At 36.4% G+C, this 26,185-nt stretch overlaps 3 protein-coding genes across 4 annotated transcripts; 1 reads left to right on the forward strand and 2 right to left on the reverse strand.

Moving 5' to 3' along the window:
• Window positions 1-65: 65 nt before the first annotated feature.
• LOC139143297 (acyl-coenzyme A diphosphatase NUDT19-like) lies at window positions 66-5,873 on the reverse strand. Of its 2 annotated transcripts, none has more exons than XM_070713523.1 (3): window positions 5,020-5,873; window positions 2,964-3,171; window positions 66-1,434 (listed from the first exon to the last, which is right to left on the reverse strand). In XM_070713523.1, exons 1-3 carry the CDS (start codon window positions 5,725-5,727, stop codon window positions 1,214-1,216), a joined length of 1,137 nt encoding a protein of 378 aa, XP_070569624.1. In that variant the 5' UTR covers window positions 5,728-5,873; the 3' UTR covers window positions 66-1,213. The 2 variants fall into 2 exon arrangements, with proteins under 2 accessions (XP_070569624.1, XP_070569625.1); XM_070713524.1 differs by lacking the exon at window positions 5,020-5,873 and adding an exon at window positions 3,337-3,471.
• A 565-nt stretch (window positions 5,874-6,438) lies between these two features.
• LOC139143301 (acyl-coenzyme A diphosphatase NUDT19-like) lies at window positions 6,439-12,641 on the reverse strand. Its single transcript, XM_070713527.1, has 3 exons — window positions 11,819-12,641; window positions 9,642-9,852; window positions 6,439-8,448 (listed from the first exon to the last, which is right to left on the reverse strand). Exons 1-3 carry the CDS (start codon window positions 12,524-12,526, stop codon window positions 8,228-8,230), a joined length of 1,140 nt encoding a protein of 379 aa, XP_070569628.1. The 5' UTR covers window positions 12,527-12,641; the 3' UTR covers window positions 6,439-8,227.
• A 2,682-nt stretch (window positions 12,642-15,323) lies between these two features.
• On the forward strand, window positions 15,324-24,025 carry LOC139143302 (zinc finger protein Pegasus-like). The gene is made up of 2 exons (XM_070713528.1): window positions 15,324-15,459; window positions 18,933-24,025. The coding sequence occupies exon 2, from the start codon at window positions 19,000-19,002 to the stop codon at window positions 20,731-20,733; it is 1,734 nt and encodes a 577-aa protein (XP_070569629.1). The 5' UTR covers window positions 15,324-15,459; window positions 18,933-18,999; the 3' UTR covers window positions 20,734-24,025.
• Window positions 24,026-26,185: the final 2,160 nt, after the last annotated feature.

The raw sequence follows: 26,185 nt of genomic DNA on the forward strand, positions 1-26,185 counted from the left end.
TTAACAAACAAACTTTTTTTCCTTTTGAATATAAATTTATTCCAACAAAAATGGCAAATCAAATTAAATCAATATAACTTTAATTGTGTTGAGCAAACAAACAAAATTACAAAGATACAAAGCAACTGGTTTGAAAAATTGGCCGTATGCAAACCCATGCATTGTTCCATGAAAGTTTGCATTAGTTCATATATAAACTTGCCAAGGTCTGTGCTTTGAGCAAGACTAATGGTACCTGTATGTGTTAGATTGTCAGTACCACAGAGCTTAATATCCAAGAGGTTGATTCCCTGTCATCATCTCACCTGTCTGCCAAATTTAAAATTCTCTGAAACAGCCCATCATAAATCTTTGGTATGTGGTATACCAGTACCAGTCCTTGATAAATACATTAAGATTTTTCCTCATGATGATGAAATTTGTATAGGTGAATTTGTACGGCCAATTCTCCTTTTGGTCAAAAATCTCTGAAGTTATCTGTCACCATTCAGATTTGTTCAAATAGTAATGATATTTCCATAATGCAAATTTAATGGCCAGTTCCATATCACTTCTCGTCAAAACATCTCAGTAATGTATTGTCTGATAGCTTTATGACACTTTTTGTAGCTAATCTTCACAAAGACTTTATTTAGAATATTTCAATTGATGGTAAAACTTTCACATGTCAATTCCTAGGGCAATCCCTTTTTATTTGGTCAATAAATTCCCTCAAACTACTAATCTGATAGCTATAGTTTTAAAATTTCGGTTTTCAGGAAGATGTGCCTTCAAATTTTCTCCAAATTGTAATGAAAACAGCATTTAGATTGACAGTTCCTGGCCAGTTTTCTCACGCCTTGTCAAAGCGACTTCCCTCAAACACTTGTCCAACAGTTTTAAAATGTATTGTATAGGTTCCAGGGGATGACCTAATTTAGATTTGTTCTCATTTTTGGCCAAATTAACTTTTCTGACACTGCTTGCTTGTTCACATTCAAATCTTGTTCACAGATTATTATATGTTATCTTGCACATTTTTTTCTGTACCTTCTGTCATTCAGGCTTGTTGACATAGAACAGCTTAAGTTTGTTACTAAATAAAGCTGCACACACATGACATAGGACACTGCTGCTAGAAAAGTTGACAAAAGTCATTGTTGCTGATACTAGTATGACATTCAATTAGATCAGTCGGGATTCATATTATTATCGATATTCATATTCACAGTAATTACAGCTTCGCTCCTGTCTCAACAAACAAGTCTACTGGCGCCACATGCCCGTAGTTTGGTTGGATATTACAGTGTATTTTGACAATGGATCCTACTTCTTTGGATATATAGGTAAACCGATTCAGATGTGCACACTGCCTGGTACTTTCATCACCTGTGGCATCAACTGTTTCCGCGTCGATATTGACAAGGTCTGGATTTTCAGGATACAAGCTGTCTCCTATAAATAGGCAAAGACAAAGGTGGGAATAACATGAGTGTAGGATATTGGTATAGCATTTGTATTGATTTATGATTTGAGAGAGTATAAAAAATGTCACTAATATAACTCAATACATTAAATATTGTATGATTTAAGGGAGAGGAACAGATAAATTTCCATGAAATAAAATCAAATAACAATCCCTACAGAACTGAAATTCTTCATATCATGGATATATTTTCATGTGTGACGGCGTGTAAAGATAAGTGGCAATTTACAAGTTTGACCATGCATGCTCTGGACTAACGTTTGCTCAGAATTTCCTAAATTAAACTTTCAACCATTCTCTTACCAAATCAAGAATGAAAATCAGGGGTCACTGTGCAAATATTGGTACTAGAGAAACAAATTACCTTAGCGTAACATTTACTGGTATTTAAATTCAAAATGGCTACCACCTCAGTGTTAACTCCAGGGGGAAAAATAACATTTTTTATTTTTAAAAATCATGACATTGACAACTTTTCTTTCTCCAAGAGCTTTGAAATGAGGCCCTACAAGTGGTAGATTAGAAAAGCATTGTCAAAATTTGAAAGTCATAATATCTGTCCCCAAGAAGCATCCTACTTTCAAGGGCCAGTAGCTGTAAATTTTTTGTGACTTTTTCACCACTTTTGGTTTGTATGTCAACTAAGAGTTTCTTGTTATACTCCCAACAGCATCTTGAGATACACAATGTTGAGCTTGTAAACTAAGCCTGTACATGTATAGGCTATATTGTCATTGTTGACTAGTGGATTCTTGTCAACAGTAAATTCAAAAGTAAACAATAACAGTTTTTTCTGTATTGACTAGCTAAATAGAGCTAACCAGTAATTGTGCTTTGGGGAGTAGAACGAGAAGTTGCTATTGACATTCAAAGGCAAATGAAGTATAGAAAAATCATAAAAAATAGAGTTACTAGCCCCTTTTATATGATCAAAGATATGCTGTTGAGTATTTAGTCTCTTCATTGAAATGCAATGTTTCCACAAATCATACGTTTAGGAAATCTGTGAGGGAGGGAGGTGGAGCAAAAGATATATGTAGTTGACAAGTGAAATTAAGTTCATGGAAACTTTATTCAATATGGCAGCAACAGGTACCAGTATTATGGTGTAATAAGTAGCTGTACATAACTTTGAAGTACTGTATCATTTTTTCCCCAATGTGCTGAAGGCACACTAGGATACTGCCAATGCCATAGCTCTGTCAGTCTATAAGTCTGTCAATCCATTTGTATTTTTTGCCAAGAGATATACCTGTTTCAGTTATTTCCATGCTTGATTTTAGGTGCTATATAGGTGAAGTTCAAGGAAAACTTGTTGATACTATTGTATTCTTTTTTATCATCATAGCCAAATAACATGGAGGCCATGAAAGTCCTACAGGAATTCATGTAACTTTGATTCACATATATCTAGCAGCTAGCTACTAATAGTTGAAGTGTGTCATGTTGTGTACTATTATAAAGTGCAAATGTGTGTGCAGCGATGTACACAACTAACCTGGAAGTAACGAAATGATGCCATCTTTAGTTTTCATTGCAACTGGAAATAAACACTCCATGCCTTTCTTTCCTCTCACTTGAACAAATTCAGAAAGGTCTGAAAATTTCTTGAAATTGAAGATACGACCAAGTTCATACTTCTGTGGAGGTCCAAGTAGAATCTTTCTGCTCACGCCAAACTCTATAATTTTTGGCATACTCAACCACTGCAAAGGAGAAAACATGGGAAGAGTAAGATACTAATAATGTTGTTGTAATAATTTATAGCACAAAAATTCAAATCCATTGTAATTTCAGAAAGAACTTCTACTAGAAGAGTAGTTTAGAGTCAGTCTACAGTATAGCTATATTAGAAGTAGGTGATATTATACCCTCATTGTGCTTCACAAATAGCATCACTTCAGGAGTCTTTAGTTATTGTGGCTGGGCATTGGCTGGAAAAATCCAGGGAGTACATGAAATGCAAAAATGCAAAGGATAGGGATTATGTTTTTTTCACACAACACAGAGGGGGAGTTCACTTGATTTTACAAAAGAGTTGATCCTGTTATAAAATCTTGTTTCAGTGTAAAAAATACTCTAGAAAATGTAATTCACAGTGTGTTTTCATTCTCTGAAATCTCTACACTATGGTCTGAATACAAATGTACTTTCTGTTTTATGAATTTATTGCCATGACGAAGTTTATAGGCTTGTCTTACAACAGCTTTAACCAGCCGCATAGGAAGGACAGGTTCCCCGCATGCTCTGGCTGAAGGTAAGCAAGTCATAGGTGCAAGCTATGAGGCATGCTATCACATAATGATGCAAAACAACACTTGACACAAATTACTTTCACTCCGTGGTGGATCTGCATTCTAAGTAAGATTGAAGTTCAGATGATACATTTATTATACTATATTTATTTGAAGTTTCAACATCAACAGCTTTCTAATGTAAAGTTGGAAGTCTTTGCCTATAAGACAGAAATGGCTTAACTTTACACCTATATATGGGCCCGTATAACTCAAACACATGATATTTGACACAAATTATTTTTACTCCATGGTTAATTTGTATCAAAGTAAGATATATATCAGATATTAGATATGTATCAGATCTTACATTTATTGCAATATACTTAATTGAACTTTTATCATCAATATTCTTCTTTTAAAAATTTGGGAAGTGTTCAACTATCTGACATGGCTGAGTCTGGCATGTTCTCGAACATCACAAAACATTTGAAACTTTACACAAATATTATCGTTACTTCAAGAACAAGTTTTTAATTCAAGGAAAGTGGAGTAGATTACTTTAATCACTTTACCGGAATCACTTTATTGCATAACAACACACTTTGGAAAGCCCGAAAGTGCGGTATAGCAAGAACAAAACCAAACATTGCATAAAACATTGTTGTCTATGTCTTTACCTTTGTTCCAGTGTTGCACAAAAGGAAATGGCCCAGAAAAGGGTTATGGAGTATTATTTTCTAGATCTTGCTATATTCTTGAAGAACACTGATCTCTGCTAGTGTGAGTTGCGCAGTTGAGTATATTAGAGATTGATTGATTGATTGTTTAGTTCATGGTGGAAGACCTTTTCAGATATGACTGCATCCAGGTATTAAAATATATTTATTTATTGAGGTTTCAATATCAACAGTTTAATAATGAATAATTAGTAATTGGGAACCATGAAACTAATATGTTACACGGGTTTGTATACTCTATACGTAATTAAAATATACTGTCATATTAGTAAATACCATGTGCACACATGTGCAGGGTAGTGACCAGTATATTGGTTACAATTAATTTAAGTCCAGTTGCGTTGAATTCTATACAAAATATATAATATTTATTTTTGGGCTCACTGAGCAAATTTTATATATATATATATATATATATATATATATATATATATATATTATATATATATATATATTATATATATAATATATGGGGAGGGGAGCTCTGTAATTTGGACAAAAATGATGCAAGAAGAATTTGCCAGCTCATCCCCCGTCAATGATAACTTCGAATATATAAAGAATGATAAAATTTGTTGACCTCAGATTTTACGATTTCCTGGTGATCTGGTGTCATATCTGGCCCTGGAATCACATCCATACAACACATAAAAAATGCGGTATTGTATCGTTTTCTTTCAAGCGTTGGTGTCAACCAGTTGGTCCATTCCGACAGCGCCATCACATTCGGGATGCACTCGAGCGATTGACAGAGGTCAAGGAACTTTGAAGCGTCGGCCTGAACTCGTTTTCTCCACTCGATCATACGTTCCCGGCCAATCTTTTTTGAACATTTTCTCATGTCTGACCACCTGGCAATGCTGTTGTTGTACGATGACTGACTAGGTTTGACAATGAGAAGTCCACACTCCTCGAACGCCTCTCGTATTGCACAAATTCGTAAAGCAAGCTCACGAGGAACCTGCGACTCCTTTCTTGGATGAAATAGTATTGGTCGTTTTCCCTCGATATCTTGAAGAGATTTTATGCCTTCGGCGTCCCCCGATCGCGTAAAAAGTTCCATCCATTCGTTAGACAGATCGCTATCGTCGAGAGAACCGCCAGGAAACACATACGCGTCAGGAAAAAAACTACTTTTCGAATTTCTCTTCAACATGAGAATGTTATAATTGAAGTTTGACTCTCGTCGGCTTGCTCCTGAACCTGACGGGTCAAAGTCGTCAGTTGAAGCGGCCACGATGACCGTAGCTGCATCTTTCCAAGGTTTTGGTACTGTAGATTCTTCCATGCTCGCTCAAGCAAATGAACACGTAATCTATGAGCCACGGACCCTATGTTGTATTCTTGTGTGCAGCGTCCAGTTCACGGTACACTCCAAAGTGACACACTCGGGAAACTTTGCACAGTTTACATAATGTAAAAAGTTCAGCATTTGTTCATTGTGCGGCAGGTGGGGGCGCTTCACGCTATCACAGACAAGCCTGTGACTGTTCACAGTGCCAATAGCAACAGTAAAGGAAAGTTGCCTATCAAACAGTTTTTGACACAAATACTGAACTTTATCAACGATTGATGACACATTATTATAGATGTTCACTTCAAAGACATGTTAGGACCTTGAGTATGGTATCTTTGTGTCACAATACACTGATATTACCTTTGAACTTTTGTTATACTGCAAGCATCATGCAGCAAGACAAATATTCAATTTTTAATCTGCAAATTACCAGTATAAAATTTTCAGCTATGATTTCCTATATGTACAAAATGAATGGAACTATGGGGGTCAGTCTTGATTTATCGTCTAGTCTGTTTATGTGTATGTATAACATGTGTTATGTAATACGTACATGTTTGTATATGGCCCTTTTCTGTATTTCATTGTGTATTTAACAGTTAGCTTTCCATATGTAAATAATGAAATAAAAATACTTTTTTCAAGTTTACACTGTTTGTGTACCATAAAGCTTCCATAAAAGTAGATTTTTAACAAACAAACTTTTTTCTTTCCTTCTATTAAAGATAAATTTATTCCAACAAAAATGACAAATCAAATAAAATCAACATAACTTTGAATGTGTTGAGCAAACGAGCAAAATTGCAAAGATACAAAGCAACTGGTTTGAAAACATTGGCAAAATGCAAGCTCATGCATTGTTTCACTGCTTGCATCAGTTCATATATAAACTTGCCAAGGTCTGTTGTTTAAGCGAGACTTATGGTACCTGTATGTGTTATGTTATCAGTATCACAGAGCTCCAAAACTTTGATTCCCTGTCATGATTCCACCTTTCTGCCAAATTTAAAATTCTCTGAATCGTAAATCTTTGCTATGTGGTATACCAGTACTAGTCCTTGGAAAATACATTAACATATTTTCACGTGATGATGAAATTTGTATAGGTGAATTTGTAGGGCCAATTCTTCTCACTTTTGGTCAAAAATCTCTAAAAAGCTATCTGTCACCATTCAGATTTGTTCAAATAATAATGATATTTCCACAATGTAAAATTTCATGGCCACTTTCATATCACTTCTGGTCAAAATAGTTCTCAATAATGCATTGTCTGATAGCTTTATGATACTCTTTGTAGCTACCGGTACCTTCAGACAGACTTAATTTAGAATATTTCAATTGGTGGTAAAACTTACACATGTCAATTCCTTGCGCAATCCCTTTTTGTTTGGTCAATAAATTCCCTCAAACTACTCGTCTGGTAGCTAGTTTTCATATTTCGGTTTTCAGGAAGCTATGTCTTTAAAGTTTCTCCAAATTGTAATGAAAACAGCATGTAGATTGGCAGTTCCTTGCCAGTTTTCGCACTCCTTGTCAAAGCGACAACCCTGAAACACATGTCCAACAGTTCTAAAATTTAGCTTATAGTTAAGGATGACCTAATTTAGATTTGTTCTCAATTTGGCCAAATTAACTTTTCTGACACTGCTTGTTTAATGTTCACATTCAAATCTTGTTCCCAGATTATTCAATGTTGTTGCATTTTTTCTCTACCTTCTGTCATTCATTCTTGTTGACATTTACATGTGTTACATTATTTTAGGGGGGTCAAGCAAAATTTGTCATTGTAGCATGTGTGGCTGTTGTTGCAGCTTGTTGTCTGAGTCATTGATATATTTTTCTAGTGTTAATTGTAACATTTGAAATTGCCTATAGAGTTGCGAGATCTTCATTATTTACTTCTTCTGTAATTTCAAAAAATGTTCTCAAAATTTGCACACAAATATTTGATTTCTATATAAGTGAGGGAAGGCTGACGTTATTTGTTAACAGCCAGATTATCACATGCACTGAGTATAATATTGGTACAGCTGCCAGGTACGTCATTTTAAAAATGTGGATATATTTATGCGAGGGATGTCTGGATATGTTCTGCATAATGTGTCCAATGCACGTAGACTGTAAAACCCCTCCTCTCTAAGAGTGTTGTGACACCATATAGGATCAGATAATTTTGATAATTAATATTTTCTGTCAAAATTTTAATGAACTTGTGTCAGCTGATATGCAAATCATATCCAAAAGCTGTGGAAATTCAATTCATGAAGAAAGAAGCACTTTCAGAAGTGCTCAGCTTTGGCCCATAGGAAAACAAACATGCAAGACTTCACATGTTTCTACCCCAATTCCAAGTCATCTGTAAGAAAGAAAATGTATTGTTTGTAATCATGAGTCAATTGGCTCAGTTGGAGCCATTGACGCTGATACTAGTATGACATCCATTTAGATCAGTCAGGATTCATATTATTATCGATATTCATATTCACAGTAATTACAGTTTCCCTCTCATCATGGGAAACAAGTCTATTGGCGCCACATGCCCATATTTTGGTTGGATATTACAGTGTATTTTGAAAATGAATCCTACTTCTGAGGATTTATAGGTAAACCGATTCAGATGTGCACACTGCCTGGTACTTTCATCACTGGTGGCATCAACTGTTTCCATGTCGATACTGACAAGGTCTGGATTTTCAGGATACAAGCTGTCTCCTATAAAGAAGCAAAGACAAAGGTGGGAATAACATGAGCGCAGGATATTGGTATAGCATTTGTATTGATTTATGATTTGAGAAAGCATATAAAAATGTCAATGAATATTGTATGGGAACAGATAAATTTCAATGAAATAAAATCAAATGACAATCCCCCACAGAACTGAAATTCTTCATATCATGGATATATTTTCATGTGTGACAGTGTGTAAAGAAGAGTTGAAATTTAACAGTTTGACCATGCATGCTCTGGATCAACTTTTGCTCAAAATTTCCTTGATTAATCAAAAAACCACGACATTGAAAACTTTTCTTTTTCCAAGAGCTTTGAAATAAGGCCCTACAAGTGGCAGATTAGAAAAGCATTGTAAAAATTTGAAAGTCGTAATATCTGTCCCCAAGAAGCATCCTACTTTCAACGGCCAGTAGCTGTAAAATTTTTGTGACTTTTTCACCACTTTTGTTTTGTATGTCAACTAAGTGTTTCTTGTTGTACTCCCAACAGCATCTTGAGATACACAATGTTGAGCTTGTAAACTAAGCCTGTACATGTATAGGCTATATTGTCATTGTTGACAAGTGAATTCTGGTCAACAGTAGAATTCAAAAGTAAACGATAACACTCTTTTACTACATGTAGATGCTGTATTGACTAGCTAAATAGTGCTAAACAGTAACTGTGCTTTGGGGAGTAGAACTAGAAGTTGCTATTGACATTCAAAGGCAAAAGAAGTATAAAAAATCATCAAAATTACATATACTAGTCCCCTTCATAGGATCAAAGAGTATTAGTCTCTTCATTGAAATGTAATGTTTCCACAAATCATTCGTTTAGAAAATCTGTGAGGGAGGGAGGTGGAACAAAAGTTATATGTCGTTGGCAAGTGAATTAAGTTTATGATATTTGTTCAAATTAGCGTAAACTTTGCATATTTTGTATTTTTTGTCAAGAGATATACCTGTTTCAGTTATTTCCATGTTTGATTTTAGGTGCCATGTAGGTGAAGTTCAAGTAAAACTTGTTGATACCAGTGTACTCTGTTTTATCATCACAGCAATATAACATGCATGGAGGCCATGAAAGTCTAATACTTTGATTCAGATAAATGTAGCTGCTAGCTGCTAACATTTGAAGTGTGTCATGTTTTTATATAAAGTACAAATGTGTGTGCAGTTCTGCATACAACTAACCTGGAAGTATCGACATGATGCCATTATCTTTAGTTTTCATTGTAACTGGAAAGAAACACTCCATGCCCTTCTTTCCTCTCACTTGAGCAAAGTTAGAGAGGTCTGAAAATTTCTTGAAATTGAAGATACGACCAAGTTCATACTTCTGTGGACCTCCAAGTAAAATCTTTCTGCTCACACCAAACTCCACAATTTTTGGTATACTCAACCACTGCAATGGAGAAAACATGGGATGAGTAAGATCCTATTAATCTTGTTGTAATAATTTATACCATGAAGATCCATATCCATTGTAAGTTTTGATAGAATAGTGGTTAAAATCTACAGCATAAGCATGAAATCGGTGATAAACCCTCATTGTGCTTCACAAATAGCATCCATTCAGGAGTCTTTAGTTGTTGTGGCTGGGGATTGGCTGGAAAAATCCATGGAAGTACATGAAATGCAAAAATGCAAAGGACTCAGATGTATGTTTTTTCACACAGCACAGAGGGGGAGTTCACTCGATTTTACAAAAGTGTTGATCCTGTTAAAAAGTCTTGTTGTAGTGTACAAAAATATTCCAGAAAGTAATTCACAGTGTGTTTTCATTCTCTGAAATCTCTACACTATGGTCTGAATACAAATGTACTTTCTGTTTTATGAACTTATTGCCTTGGCAAAGCTTATAAACTTATCTTACAACAGCTTTAACCAGCCACATAGGAAGGACAGGTTCCCCGCATGCTTTGGCTGAAGGTAAGCAAGTCATAAGTGCAAGCTATGAGGCATGCTATCACATAATGATGCAAAACAACACTTGACACAAATTACTTTCACTCCGTGGTGGATCTGCATTCTAAGTAAGATTGAAGTTCAGATGATACATTTATTATACTATATTTATTTGAAGTTTCAACATCAACAGCTTTCTAATATAAAGTTGGAAGTCTTTGCCTATAAGAGAAATGGCTTAACTTTACACCTATATATGGGCCCGTATAACTCAAAACACATGATATTTGACACAAATTATTTTTACTCCATGGTTGATTTGTATCAAAGTAAGATGTATATCAGATATTATACATTTATTGCACTATACTTAATCGAAGTTTTATCATCAATAGCCTTTTTATTAAAAATTTGGGAAGTGTGCATCAATCTGACATGGCTGAGCCTGGCACCCCTGACACGGCACAAAACATTTGACACTTTTAACACAAATGTTATCTTCAATTCATGAACAAGTTTTATTATTCCAGGAAAGTGGAGTAGATTACTGCACTTGTTCCAGTGTTTCACAAAAGGAAAAGGCCCAAAAAAGGGTTATGGAGTATAATTTTCTAGATCTTGCTATATTCTTGAAGAAAACTGATCTCTGCTATAGTGTGAGTTGAGCACTTGAATATAATGAAGATTGATTGATTGTTTAGTTCATGGTGGAAGACCTTTTCAGATATGACAGGTATTAAAATATATTTATTTGAGGTTTCAATATCAACAGTCTCATAATAAGTAATTAATGATTGGGAATTATGAAACTAATATGTTACTCAGGCTTGTATACTCTATACGCTATTAAAATGTGTTGTCATATTAGTCACAATGTGCACACATGTGCAGGGACCAGTATATTGGTTACATACAATCAATCTTTTATTACCCAACACACACTGACAGAGAGTGTGGTACGGTACATTTCAGATGAAAGAACACCATCAAACCGATATTAAAATCAAAGTAAATTGACTTGAATTGAAGTACACATATGGGCCCTAACTCTGACTGTAAACAGCTAGCTGTAGGTAGCTACTGGAGGGGTCAGCAAACACCAGAATTCCATATGAATATAGCAAGGTTCAGAAAACTCTGTTCCATAATCTTTTTCATGTTTTCTACTTTTTCTTCGACACTCATAGTGATAGAAAAATCTGTTCCGTTTTTTTTTTCTTTTTTTTTACAATTAGTTTGATTCTAGTTGGCAATGCATAGATTTCTATACAAAATATATAATATTTATTTCAGGGTTCTCTGAGCAAATTAGCTTAGAGAGAGAGAGAGAGAGAGAGAGAGAGAGAGAGAGAGAGAGAGAGGAGGAGGGAGCTCTGTGATTTCGAAAGAAATAATGCAAGAAGAATTTGCCACCCCGTCCATGGAAACCCCGACTTTTTAAAAGATTGATGGAATTTGTTGACCTCTGATTTTACGATTTCCTGGTAATCTGGTGTCATATCTGGCCCTGGAATCACATCCATACAACACATAAAAAATGCAGTATTGTATCGTTTTCTTTCAAGCGTTGGTGTCAACCAGTTGGTCCATTCCGACAGCGCCATCACATTCGGGATGCACTCGAGCGATTGACAGAGGTCAAGGAACTTTGAAGCGTCGGCCTGAACTCGTTTTCTCCACTCGATCATACGTTCCCGGCCAATCTTTTTTGAACATTTTCTCATGTCTGACCACCTGGCAATGCTGTTATTGTACGATGACTGACTAGGTTTGACAATGAGAAGTCCACACTCCTCGAACGCCTCTCGTATTGCACAAATTCGTAAAGCAAGCTCGCGAGGAACCTGCGACTCCTTTCTTGGATGAAATAGTATTGGTCGTTTTCCCTCGATATCTTGAAGAGATTTTATGCCTTCGGCGTCCCTCGATCGCGTAAAAAGTTCCATCCATTTGTAAGACAGATCGCTATCGTCGAGAGAACCACCAGGAAACACATACGCATCAGGAAAAACACTACTTTTCGAATGTCTCTTCAACATGAGAATGTTATAATTAAAGTTTGACTCTCGTCGGCTTGCTCCTGAACCTGACGGGTCTAAGTCGTCAGTTGAGGCGGCCACGATAACCGTAGCTGCATCTTTCCAAGGTTTTGGTGCCGCAGATTCTTCCATGCTCGCTCAAGCAATGAAAACATAATCTATGAGCCACGGACCTTATGTCGTATTCTTGTGTGCAGCGTTCAGTCCAAGGTACACTCCAAAGTGACACACTCGGGAAACTTTGCATTGTTTACATGTGAAAGTTCAGCATTTGTTCATTGTGTGGCAGGCGGGGGCGCTTCTAGAATTTTTAAAAAATAAAATCATTTATAATAGTTTCTCTTGTGTTCTCCTATTTCGTACAAACCTACTCGGAATTTGGTAGCGTAGGCCAAGTTTTCCCATTGAATTGATTGAATGCGTTACCTTTGAGTCTGCGCAGTATAGTGAGTTAGTTTCTGCCGGATTCACCTGGTAAACTCCCCTGTGTAGTATTCACCCGGCTCATCGCGTCCACTCCACTCACGCGCGCGTTTCACATGAAAGCAAAATACAAATCATTGTGTTCACTCCACTCAAACATTCACAAATCACAGACTTGAACCAAGTCTAGGGCGCTTCGTACGCTTCACGCTATCACAGACAAGTCTGTGACTATTCATAGTGACAATAGCACTTAGCAAGAGCAAAGGAAAGTTGCCTATCAAACGGTTTTTGACAAAAAATACTGAACTTTCTCAACGATTGATGACACTTTATAGATGTTCACTTCAAAGACGTGAGGACCTTGAGTATGGTATCTTTGTGTCACAATACACTGACATGACGGTACCTTTGAACTTTTCAGATGGTTTGTTCTACTGCGAGAATTACACTAAAATTTACTACATGGAATATTTATGCTAACTTAGAACAGAAAATTAGAGATAGAAAATTTTTAACTTCTTTGGAAAAATATGACTGTCTAAGTTTAGAGGAGACAAAAACTAGAATTGATTCCAATATTAAATTTTTATTTTCATTCAGTTAGATCCAAAAAGCACATGTAAAGGCTCGCTCTAGATAGTGTTGGTATCATAGACGAAAAGTCGTTCGGAAGATTTTATTTGGGTTCGTTTAGATAGAAATTTAACTTAGACGAGGACAATTTCATTTGTACCATGTATATTAGTCAACAAGGGTCAAGAACTTTACATCAATGCAGACAGCGCTGTCACTGCAACAGAGGATATACCAGCCACAACAAAACAGAAAGTAGTAAACAATGTTCACTGAAATATATTAATTGACAGAAACACATTAGAAAAAATAAAACCCTTTCTTGGCTGCTTATGATAGAATGGTACGGGTTTTTTTTGCCAAAGTGGAACGCTTTCCTCAGGAAAATACATCATTATTGTCTTTCATATCCTACTCTTGGAAGAAGTTTCGGATATGACGCTTAACAGACGTTCAAACTTTTGACAGAACCAAATTTGTGGCACGTGAAATAATTCTCTTATTTGAACTCGATCAACGATTTTTTTTATTTTCATCGACGATGGAGAAAAAAGACACATGTGCTACACAAACTTTACGGTAAGCATACATAGAGAAGAAAAATGTTCGCAGAAACATAGTGAAAAGGATCTTTCTCAATCGCATATTATAGAGAAGAACAAAGTATGTGAAATGATCAGAGGAAATAGAACCATGGGGAACGATCATATCGATAAAAGCAACAACACACTAATAAAGTCGAATCTTGAGCTCTTTGTAATCAGTCGTCGGAATCCACAGATCGAATGGATTAGATGGGAACAGTCGGTAAGTGTTTGATTTAAAAGCTAATGAATGTTTATTCGTGAAATGGATCTTTCATGGCACCAGAAGATAGGACTGCCAACATGAAAAAAATCGTACAATTTCATGTAAATAATAATAAAAGGAAAAATACACATATTCACAATGTGAAAGTAGAAAGTGAGAGAGAAAGAAAATGAAAAATAGTAACATAATTAAGGATGCAAAGTGCATCCTCTACATTAAAGTTCCATCAGGCTTTAAGATTCTCCAACAAAATCATAAACAAAATTTTGGTAACGGAATAAAGTAGTCATTCTTCTAGATGAAATAGTTTCCCATCATATGGCTTATATGGACGTGAATGCCCGAAATAAGTTTTATAGCGCTAATTTTATAGTGTCGTTGCTGTTGTAGTTGAAATTTCGTTTAATTTTCTAATTCAAACAAAGAAATGAACATTTGCCACATTTCATAAGCCTATTTGTACTCAAACTTAAGACTGTGCAAAGGTTTCCTCTTTGCCAAAAATGTTACGTTTCTAATGGTAGATTAACAGTTTAGTCAATGTTTCCTGTGATCAGGCATTAGTGGAATATCTTCCAAATCAGTTCTCGCTCCAGGGTCTAGGATTAGCCCATTTTCTCTGTTGCAAGTAAGCTTATAGCGATCGAATAGAAAAGTTTGTAGAAGGTGCCAGTGAGAGTAAGGATTTGTGTCCACTTTTGACGAATCAGACTTTTCACTTCATTCCCATTTCTTTTCAATAATTTCTTTTCAATAACGTATGTACAACGATTTTGTTTTGACACCATCGTTTTTGAAGGCGAGATTTAGTAGGATACCGTAGGCCTTGACCGAGGCCTAAATGATGAGTTTCCATGCATAGAATTTAGAAGTGTTGCATGCTCTGTCTTAATTTTTTCTTGCATCTGTGTTATTATATTTCCCTGACTTTTGCAAATATTTTCCTCTGTTAAAGTCCGTAGTTAATGTCATAACGACGATTCAGTAACTCAACCTACAGTACCATTTACCACGGTCCCTCCACAGACGGTACATCTACCAACTTGCAACAGCCTCTGAGGCAAAAAGAGCCCCCACGCGGCTCATGATCGAGAGCCTTCCATTGAGCCTGCGATTGATTGTTTGCTCCATCATTACTCCTCTTCTTTGGCTTTTGTTCTTCGTGCTCGCACCAACGGTGCACTTGTCTACTCACGGTCCAATCCATTCAACCGACAATTGCCTTCTCTCCTCTATTCGATGCTCGACAGTGAATGGTAAGATGTACTTTCTCAAATTGCACGAATCATGTTTAACTTTGAACGCCACAATGAGTGCAATCCATCGGAAAACTAGTTATAAATGCGCTGTAACTACGAGGAGAGGGAGCGAGACGATAGAGATGTTTGCATGCGTCCTATTCATTCATCTTTGCGATCATATTTCGCTTAGGGTGTACGATTTTCTAGGCCATATGAGTGTCATCTCCGCAGAAAATATTGACAGGTAGAAAAAAACAGTATTAACATGGTATGTGCCATGTACACATGAATTTACCTCGTATTCAAACAATGGAGGAAAAAATTGGCTTTTTTGTCTAAAAATAGCAATAACAGCCGACAACGAATCGGAGTATGAAGCTAAATGTAGGATACCCGATGAGAACGTTGGAGACACGGATTGGCCCTTGATGTGTATGTCTTTATAGGCTTTATTGTTTAACATGCGTTGGGGTATGATCGCAGGCGTGAAACCTATAATGTTTGACCAATCAAAATATGGTTTATATTTGTATGACCCTGTTTCATTCTCAGCAATGTAAAAACATTTTGATTGCATGCCAACAAAAACAAAATACGGCTTCGGGCTCACTCACTGTCTTTGAATATTGACCAGAAATTAAGAAGAAGAATAGGACTTCGAGACACGAAAAGTGGAGTGGTGTTCTGGTTGAGCGAAATCATGTGAAGACAGTTAAATGTACTAGACTTCATCTTCCTAACTCCATGATTTCATGCAGCAGGACGGACATTGTACATTATATAGTATTGATACCGTGGTACCCGGCTGTTTTTCTACCTAAAACATTTAAAGTGCATACCTATAAATAAAAGTCAATATTAGAGTTTGTGAGTGTATTTCATTATTTTTATTTAAGCAGCAGAATGGAAAATTTACCAGCATATTAATAAATTTTTGCTTCCCATTTTCCACAAAAATTATTTTCACATCATGAGTGGTACAGTATCTGTGAATGGCTCAACTACCATAGCCTCCTATTAATGACAGTATGTGCCTCTATTAGAAAAATTTTAGCACTCTGGTGTTTTTACAACTTAATGTTGAAGCACTGTCATTAAATTTTACTAAAATATAACCTGCTGTGGTATTTTGAAACATGAGACTTCACAACTATACATGTATTTAATTAATGGTGATAATTTATTTTTATTTTCCTTCTAGCCATGAACTATTTGGTCGGAAGTTGCAACTTTTGATAGGAGTTACGTAAATTGCTATGATATAATATTGTGCGGCATTTTTGATACTTAGAAGGATTGCGGCCAATTCCCTTTTTGGACATTGTGAAACCAGAATCTATTTTAGAATCTACTGTCTATGATTTTAATTTATCAAAGGCACATCAGGAAATTGTGTTCCTCACTCCCTAGGTCTGTACATCTGATTTGCATTTATGCATTACCAGTAGTTCAAACTATATATTTTACTGATTATCACATCAGAGTTTGTGTAGTTCACTGTATAATTGTCACATCAAATTCTTTGTGGTTGATTTGTCTCTTCAGTATGACAGATTTATCATCAACATTGGTCGTTTTTAGAAAAGGATGGATGACCAACTGGCAGATGGAATGTTAGTTTGACCTATTTTGGATCCCAGAGCCAGCACTTTTTAACTTAAACTTCTAGACTAAAGCAACATGAGCCAAAATATTCTCAGGGCAAACAATTACAAACAGGAACAGAATGGACGTAATAGTTAAAGCCCATAAACTGATACAGAGTCTATTTTATGAAGGGTTGTTTGGTATACCATATTTTATGTAGAGTTGTTTGGTCTTACTGCTCAGAACAGTTAACCAATTTTTTCCTAGAGTAAGGTTACAATTCACTGTGACCAGACCAAATTTAGTTGAAAGTATACCCAATTATCAATGAACCTGCAAATCAAATTATATTCAACAAATTCAATATTGCTTTTTATATGTCATCTGTTGAATACCAATTAATACTCTTAGTGCGGCCATTTATTTTTGAAATATCAAAATTATTTGTACTTTTAGTGAAAGCTTTGGAATTTAATTTCTCATATTTTGAAAGATGTTATCTTCTCAGAAGAGAATTTCAACAAAATTTGACTTGGTGAATAAGAATTAATTTTGTTTCAAAATGAGTAACCAAAGTTTAGAGTTGATCAGCCTGTAAAATGATTATATGGTGTCCAATCTGTGTCAAAATTACTGCTTTCAATTCTACTATTCAGAATTCATTTTACAACTCAATATTTCTCTCAGCTTTCTGTATTCTATATTCAATTTTACAACTCGACTTCTGTGTTGTCCCTTTCCACATTGCATTCTGAATTTAATTTACAACTCAACATTTTGACTTTCTTATCTATTCTATATTCAATTTTACAACTCCACTTTCTAGGTTTCTTTCTACTTTGTATTCTGAATTCAATTTTACAACTCAACATGTCTATCAACTATCTGTATTTCTATTGTATATTCAATTTTACAACTGTATTTTCTCTTTCTCTTTCTACAATGTAATCAACTCCAGTCAGGTTCAACCTTCAGGGCAAGTGTACCATGGTTTTTTAGGAAAGCAAAATATGAATTTGTTATGTTAAATTTTAAAATTGAATTTAGAAGAAAAAAGTGAGAGTAATAATGTTGAACTGTGATATAAAATGTTGAATTGTGAAACTGTGAAATGATGAAGTACCAGGTTGAGTAGTAGAATGTAAAATAGAATGTAGAGTTGTAGAATTGAATATACACAGTGCAGAGTAGTAATACCGAAAGTAGAGAGATATGTTGAATTGTATAATAAATTAATTCAGAATAGTAAGATATAAAGTAGTAATTTTGGCATGGATTGGACACCATATAGAACAAAAAGTCTTATTCATATAAAAATAGTATCTTAGTCACAATTTTCCTGTGTTGATATAATACCCCAAACATTCTGTAGCCTTTCACTCTTTTCATCATCTAACAAGATTCTAATCGTCATTCTTGCAGCTTCTAACATGCATCATACTGTTACTAGTCATTCAGTCTGTCAGCATATCTATAGCTTACAGTCCCATCTACACAGCAAAGTAATGGCAAATTTTCAACAGAATAGTGATGTTAATCTTTTCATGCAAAGTTCCCTTTGTTTGACAACCTCATCATCAACAATGAAGATGGTATAATAAACGCTAAGTTTGCTCAACTGAGCTGCATCATGACAATTTAGCAATATTTAGCTCATATTTGGTATGTATATAAATACAAAAAAGAGCTTATATGGCGAGTCGGTGGCGTCTGTATGTCTGTGTGTATGTATGGATGTATGTATGTATGTGGGGATGTATGTTTTACGTAAATGTGGAACTAGCAAATTCACTGATATTTTGTCATTCACTTCTCTACCTCTTCAGATCTTTTCTTTATCTAATGAAGGTCACTTTTTTGCATTTGTTCTTAAACAAATTCTCTCTTATTTTCTTTTTCAGAATATGTCATGTTCGAAAAGGTAGCTTGCGCATCATTGGAGAAGACTGTGGACTCAAGTCGACCACTATGACAGAGTCTGAACTGAAATGCAGTTTCTGCCAATATACAGCAACAAGTATGCCATTTTTAGAAAGTCACCTAGAGAGCCACAGAGGGGAGAAACTCTTCCAATGTCGGTTCTGCAACTACACTACCAAATACTGCGGTAATCGTATCGTGCATGAGAGGCGAATGCACTTGAACAAGAAGCCTTACAAATGCAAATACTGCACCTACGCAACTGTGCAGTCATCAACGCTACACAAACATGTGGCTGTCCATCACAGTGAAATGTGTACATACAAATGTATACAGTGTAAGTTTTCTTGTGATGATGAGAAACGATACAGCAAGCACCTGACCAAGCACCATACAGAGATGTTTACAAGAAATTTAAGTCAAATCACTACTGCCCATCACTACCCTGTGTATGAATCTGACATGAATCCACAGGGTGGGCCTTCTCAGGCGGACAACTCAAATTACCCTGCACCAGATAAGAATGCAGATGTCTCTGAAATAAAAATGGAAACTAGCGCTGAACCACAAGGTGAAGAAAACTCAGTTCAGACAGTGGATGGTGAAACCGGTGACGGACAAGGTAATGAGCCTGGCCAGGAAAGTAATCAAGAAGAATCTCACAGTAAAAGCACAGCTCCGATGGAAAATGTTTCTCCCGAGCGAGGTGTAGGGAGACCAGTAATTTATTTCAATGATGGAGAGTCCCCGTCCAAGGGGCCAAAACCTCCAAAGCTGTATAGATGTAGATACTGTGAGTACACAACAAAGTTTGCCACAAACCGTCTAATTCATGAGCGGCGCCACCTCGGCAAGAAGCCATACATGTGCAAATATTGTGACTATGCGGCAACTCAGTCCACCACACTGAAGACGCACATGAGACAGAAGCATTCGCAAGCCTTTGAAAAGTACCACTGTACTCTGTGTCCGTTTCAGTGTGTTCTAGAAGAGGTCTTCATGAAACATTTGAGAGATTTCCATGCAGACACAGCTGCAGTCATCGATCCCAATGTAACTCAGGCGGATGCAGCTGTAACAGAGGCCAGTATCGGCAGAAGTCCATATGCCATTTCAAACGTGCCAGCAACGTACACCATGGCAGGTATGAGTGCCAACCACCAGAACATTCAAATGACCAGCACTCCAAACAATGAAAGCAATTTCAGGGGAGCCAGTGCCACAGCGTCGGTAAGCGATTACTTTGCTGACTTCAATAGTTTGCTGAATCAGACCAGACAGGACACAAGCTCTGATCCCCCCTGCGTGGTTGAAGTACCAGGTGAAGATTCCAGTCCAACAGACAACTCAGAAGTGCTGTACACAGGGAAATCACTGCCAGCTGCATACCCAAAGAATAAGGAACAAGACGGTGGTACTCAAGCATACCACGCCACTGAGACTCCAAGCAAGGCTGTGTTTCCTGTCTCCCTCCATTCAGGCAACCAACGCATTGTTGTCAACCATCGGTCAGAACATCGGCACGTGGATTCAATATCCTCATCCTCTGGGACATCAATAGGGACACAGACCCTGCTGGTCTTACACGACATGAGCACAGTTGCTAACAAGAAGAGGGCCTTTCAGTGCCAGCACTGTGATATTATTTTCCCTGATAATGTCCTCTTCACAATTCATAGAGGCTTCCATGGTTATGAGAAACCATTCCAGTGCAATGTATGCGGGTATGATTGCGGGGATAGGTATGAATTCGCATCTCACTCTCATAGTTGTATGCCCTAGAAATCATTATGATACCTCTACTGAATGAGCTGCTGAAAAGATCTGATCAGTTCCAAGGTGATGACAAAAATTTGCTATGCAAGGAGATCAAGTAAAACAACTCTGCCATTACCATAAACTTTGGAATATTTAGAAGCCGAACTTTTGGAATGATCCATGCAGAAGAAAATTTTAACATTTGCACCATGAAGTTTTAGCATGTTTTGTTTCAGTAGAACAGCAATATTTGTGTTTTATTTATTTGAAATCTTTCTTGATGTTTTGTTAACATTTTTTGAACAAACAAAAATTTAGATATTTCCAGGAATAGTAAGTTCATTTGCTTCTTAAATTAATATTGGCCCAATGAAAATTGTGCATCACTTAGGACCATAGACGGTTCTATCTATGTCATTTGTTATGACTAATCAAGCCAGCATTGGATTGAGATTGTTATATTGGAGAATCCCTTTCAAATGAAATCCCAATACATAAATCCTCTGTTTGACATGTGGACCCAGCTGAGTGATAATAAACCTTGTCATTCACATAGTCCCTCCACTGTCAACATTTCTAGAACAGATGAAATGCTTTATATTGCTAGAAGGCTTACAGAGGTGGTCAAATTCATTTGAAAACATATGGTCCAACAGTTGTTCTCCCCAGGATTTTCTGGTAGAGTGGTGGCAAATTTGCATAACAATAAATGTAATTGTTATGGTAATGAGTTTCTGTTGTTTACCAAAACGTAAAGAGTGGATGCCACCACTCTATAATTACTCTGGGGAGAACACTAGTCCAAGGAGCGATATCAAAATAATTCAAGTGGTCCTGCGACTGTCAGTTTCTCAATCAAAGTTTCGTCTACTTGTCTGTGAGATCAGTATCAGCAAAGTGAGGTCCTGGACAAAAATTAATAGGCCTGGACCTCAGACCACTGGATTCGCCCACCCTAAAATACTCTGTTTTTCAAACACAATCCCAACAGTGTCGATATCATATTCACAAAGTGCTATCTTGGTAGTAGTAGACTCACTTAAGCATAAAAAAGTACATTGTAGGGGGTTCTATTTATTCAATCAGTTTGTCATTCCTGTCCTGGAAAGATGTTTTACAATCCAGAGTTTCAACTCCAAAGAATTGTCAGTTTTATGAAAAAAACTTTGCATTTTATGGATTTAATGTTAGTATCTTTCAAGCACTATTACAATCTTCCCACAAATGGTCAAGTGTAGGTATTATAGTCAAGTTTTGCAGTTTGTAATGGGTAAATTGTAGTTAAGACACTTCAACTCTCATGGCTTTTGCAGTGTGTCATTTGCAACACAGTTGTAGCCAGAGGCTGGTATAAATTGTCTTTACCACATTGTGAGTTCAAGTGATTGAGCCCTCATTATTATATTTATGAGAAATACTGTGGGACTCTCTGTCTTGTAATGCTTCTATTTCACAGACTACCTCACCCCTACAATTTGTATCATAAGTACAGAGTCACAGTTTTGTGGTGTTTTGCCAATGAGAGAAATGCATGCGCAGAAGAACCGATACACTATACGTTATGATACACCTTTTCTGAATCCAGTCATAATTGGCTTAAGCCTTGGGGCCTGGATGGTGAATAATAAACTAAAACTAGAAACCTATAAGCAAATTTTAAATTATGGTCTGAGAAAATGTCTTCTGCCTGATGTTAGTAAACTCATTGATTTTGACATTTTGAGTGATCAATGCTGACAGCCTCTGGTAAATTTTGATCAGTATTCGCTTGAATAGTTCGATGGCGACACCAACGAAGAGCTCGTGTAAGTAGTGATATAGCAATAGAACATAGTCCTTCAATGAGTAAATAACATTGCTAGTGAGTGGTCAGTGCATCGGTGAGCAGTAGAGTGTTTGCTCGGGTGCATACGATACTTGCTGACATATTCTAGAACATAGGCCCATGAACACCCATGATGTATCAATCCAACGCAGCACTTTTCAAAACGCAACTAACTTTTACTGCATAGAGGTTATAAACAGCGCACTTTGGTATCGGTAGCACCTATAAGACCTCTTTTGAAATCAGCATTTCCACTTGGTGATTGTTTCCCACCAAATATATTAATTACCCCCAGTGAGATTATATGTACCGGTATATCTGCTACCAAATACCCTCACTTGCGGTTTATAACCTCCAAGTGTTGTACACAAGGTACAAGTGTCAAGTAATACTTGATTGAACAGCTTTACAGTGTGTGAGAACAGCTGTTTGCCCATGAGTACATATCTGGTATACATCAAAAATTCAGTGTCAGTGTTCTTTACACAAGTTTTGTAGGTGGTTTGAAGCAATTGTTGACCGCTCTTTTCATGCTTGATTCAAGGCTGTGACCAGCGACAGTGATTTCTCATGTAATGCAAAATTGACAGAAATATGAAAAGTTGCTTCGTCCCATCAACTCAAATCCTGCAAAGTTGGTAGAAATTGCATTGATACTCAAGGCTCCCAGAGGCTGCCATTCAGGAGCCAGTATCCTGCCAAATTACTGAAATTTAGTAATGTATTTATGTAATAGCAAGCCAAGTGGAGTGATATGCCATGTTTTGGTAGATTTTTCGGGTCTAAAACTGCCAAGTTGACTTCAAGTATGCTATATTTTATGTGAAACAGGGCATGGTGAAAATATGTTGTTGCTCGAAACAGCTTTTCACGGTCTGGGCAGAACGGCAAGATTACTGGTCTGACATGAAAAGGTATGGCTGTATTATGGGTATAGATGTTCCTGACATGTCACTCCTCTGTAGAGGAGTGAAAGCCAGGGTGGCTTGAATTCCTGTCCTAATGTAATTTCTTTCAACCTTCCATGCCTCGCTAAAGAATATGAGAGAATTATGCAACACTGCTCAGCTTGTCAACGGCAAAAAAGGGTGCTATGCAAGGCTTTACGTTTGAGACCGACCATGTTCACCGATATTGCTATGGTACCTGTGTGATGTACTCAATGTTATTCCTTCGAAATTCAATCTTGTTGCCTTTTGTAGAAACGAGCATTACGTAATTTTAGATTTTATTGGTGGCGTTATCATTTGCTCTAAATTTGAGTACATGTATTTTAATATTTTAGTTGCTGATGTAATTTGGTTTAGGTTGGTACAGTGTCCATGGTTTGATTAAACAATAAAAAAGCAAAGTTCATCAATATTGTGATTTGATATGCAAATATAATCTTAAATTCTTTACTTCATTGTAATTTTGTAATAATTTATTACACTCCTTCCGTTTATTAGTATGTGGTAATAATGATAACAATAAAGAACCATGTTGTATCAATTCTTGAAAGAATGATGTTGTATCAAATCTGAAGTGAGATCCAATTGAGTAATAGAAGCAGACCATTGCAGTTCAGTGCAGAACTTTGGAAGGTGTACACCTGGTTTAAGTCTGGTTTCGCGGACATTGACCAATCAGAGACAAGCTGTGAGATTCTTGCACATCAGCCCCTGTAGGAATCATTGCAACGTCCTGCTTTCCTTTGCAATTCTGGACAAGTATTCTGTGAATCTGAATAACTCTCTTAGCTTTCACATTTCAGTTTTTTCCCAACCATCTAATTCTTAATATGGGGAGATTTTGCCATATTCAGTAAAGCGAGCTCTGCGTCATGGAGTCAATATTCAATATTATATCATACTAGTATATTAGTGGTACAAATACAGTAATCTGATTGGTCGAGACATGAAAGTAGCTGTGCTTATATTTGTGATATCACATGGTTTGAATACATGCTCTCAGCCAGAGGGAACTTTCCTTTTTGATGCCTCACACTGTAATTTCAATACACTATTATGATATAATTGCGATGAACCATCCTAACGATGGGTATACCACTCTGTTTTTGACCAGTTCACGCCATATATGAACTATGAACTTGCTATTGCTTATGCATATATGGCGTGAACTGTTCAAATTCATGCAGTATACTCATTGCTGAGGTGGTTTTTTGACTGGCTTTTATTGCAGAAATGTTTGTTGATGATGTCCAAGGCATGAAGTTTGCAATTATTATGACAAAATGTTGAAAATTGCCGGATGGTCAGCATTTGATGATATGCTCACTATCAAGTAGAAAGTCCTTTGTGTTAGCTATTTATGATTATATTACCATGTACTGAGGCGATGATTGACAATACATCATCCCAGAAAATCTGCCAGCGCATGTCTCTGCCGTATTGTATTAATTTTAGTTTTTCAAAGACAGATGTATGAATGTGTTCTGACATGAAGTACACAAGTTGTCAATGTCTGCCCCTTTGTAGTGTACAATTTTATAGCAGACATTTCATAAGCTGCACACTTCCTACCATACAGACTTTAATACCCTGTGCACCCCTAATTATCTGTACACAGGTCCACAATTACGATTGCTAACAGAGGGATAGGGTCAAACCATTTTGTTGAAAGTGTTAAGTAGCATATCTTCATTTCACCAAGATGTATTCTCTCAAGATGTTATTTGATCATGCCAGACATGAAGATTCAGTCCAGGGATATTGTCACTATATCTGACAAAGGCAAGGTAAAATTTCCCACTCAGAGACAAACCCTATTACAGCAAATTCGACTATTTATTAGCCTGTCACATGTCATCAGAATACTTCAGACTTCATAACTGTTGCTATGGTTACTGCAAGTACAGAAGAAACTTGGTGTTGATCATCATGTGTTCTGTGCTATGTTTAGAATATACATGTATGGGTAGTTATTTTTATAACCAATATAGATTAAATGCCAATGGCTATTTGTAGTTTGTCCTCAAAGCTAAAATGGATGTTACTGACTGTGAAAAATAATACTTGACGCAAGTAAATTTTACTCTCTGCATAAACTGGTAAAGAATTTCTAAGGATTCCGTAATTGACTAAGAGATCAGCAATGTCAGTACATTGGTTATATTGGTACAAGTTTTGCAAATTTTCAGAACAGATATTAATCTGTTGACAGCTGGGTAGAAGTTCAGCACCAACAGCAAGTGACCTTTGACTTGATGACCTTACCAAGAATACAGCCAATGAGTTTGCAGGGTCTTTGTCCTCTGGGAGGCACAGTCAACAGCTACACATTTCCGATTTTGAACTTCTAGTGGCAATTTCATAAGAAGAACACCCAGGGCAATGCTTTGTTGACACATAAAGTTATAATTGTCTAAGTCTTTGGTTGTTAATAAATAAATATTGAGTTCCATATTAAAGGTATTTCATGTGGAATTCATGACTTTTCTTCACATGTTACCATGGTGTTTATACCTAAAATTTCAGTGATTCTTCTTTTACATGGAAATTGCAGTATGAGGATCATAATTTAATATACCTGACAAAATTTCAAGATTGGTGTGTTTGGATTCACTGAGCAGAATACACACTGTGAGATTCTGGATAAAGGATCTCACAGTCTATCCTTTGTACACAGCTTCTCATCTCTGCATAGACACTC

This window comes from Ptychodera flava, chromosome 11 (assembly GCF_041260155.1).
Source record: "Ptychodera flava strain L36383 chromosome 11, AS_Pfla_20210202, whole genome shotgun sequence".
Classification (NCBI taxonomy): Eukaryota; Metazoa; Hemichordata; class Enteropneusta; family Ptychoderidae; genus Ptychodera; species Ptychodera flava.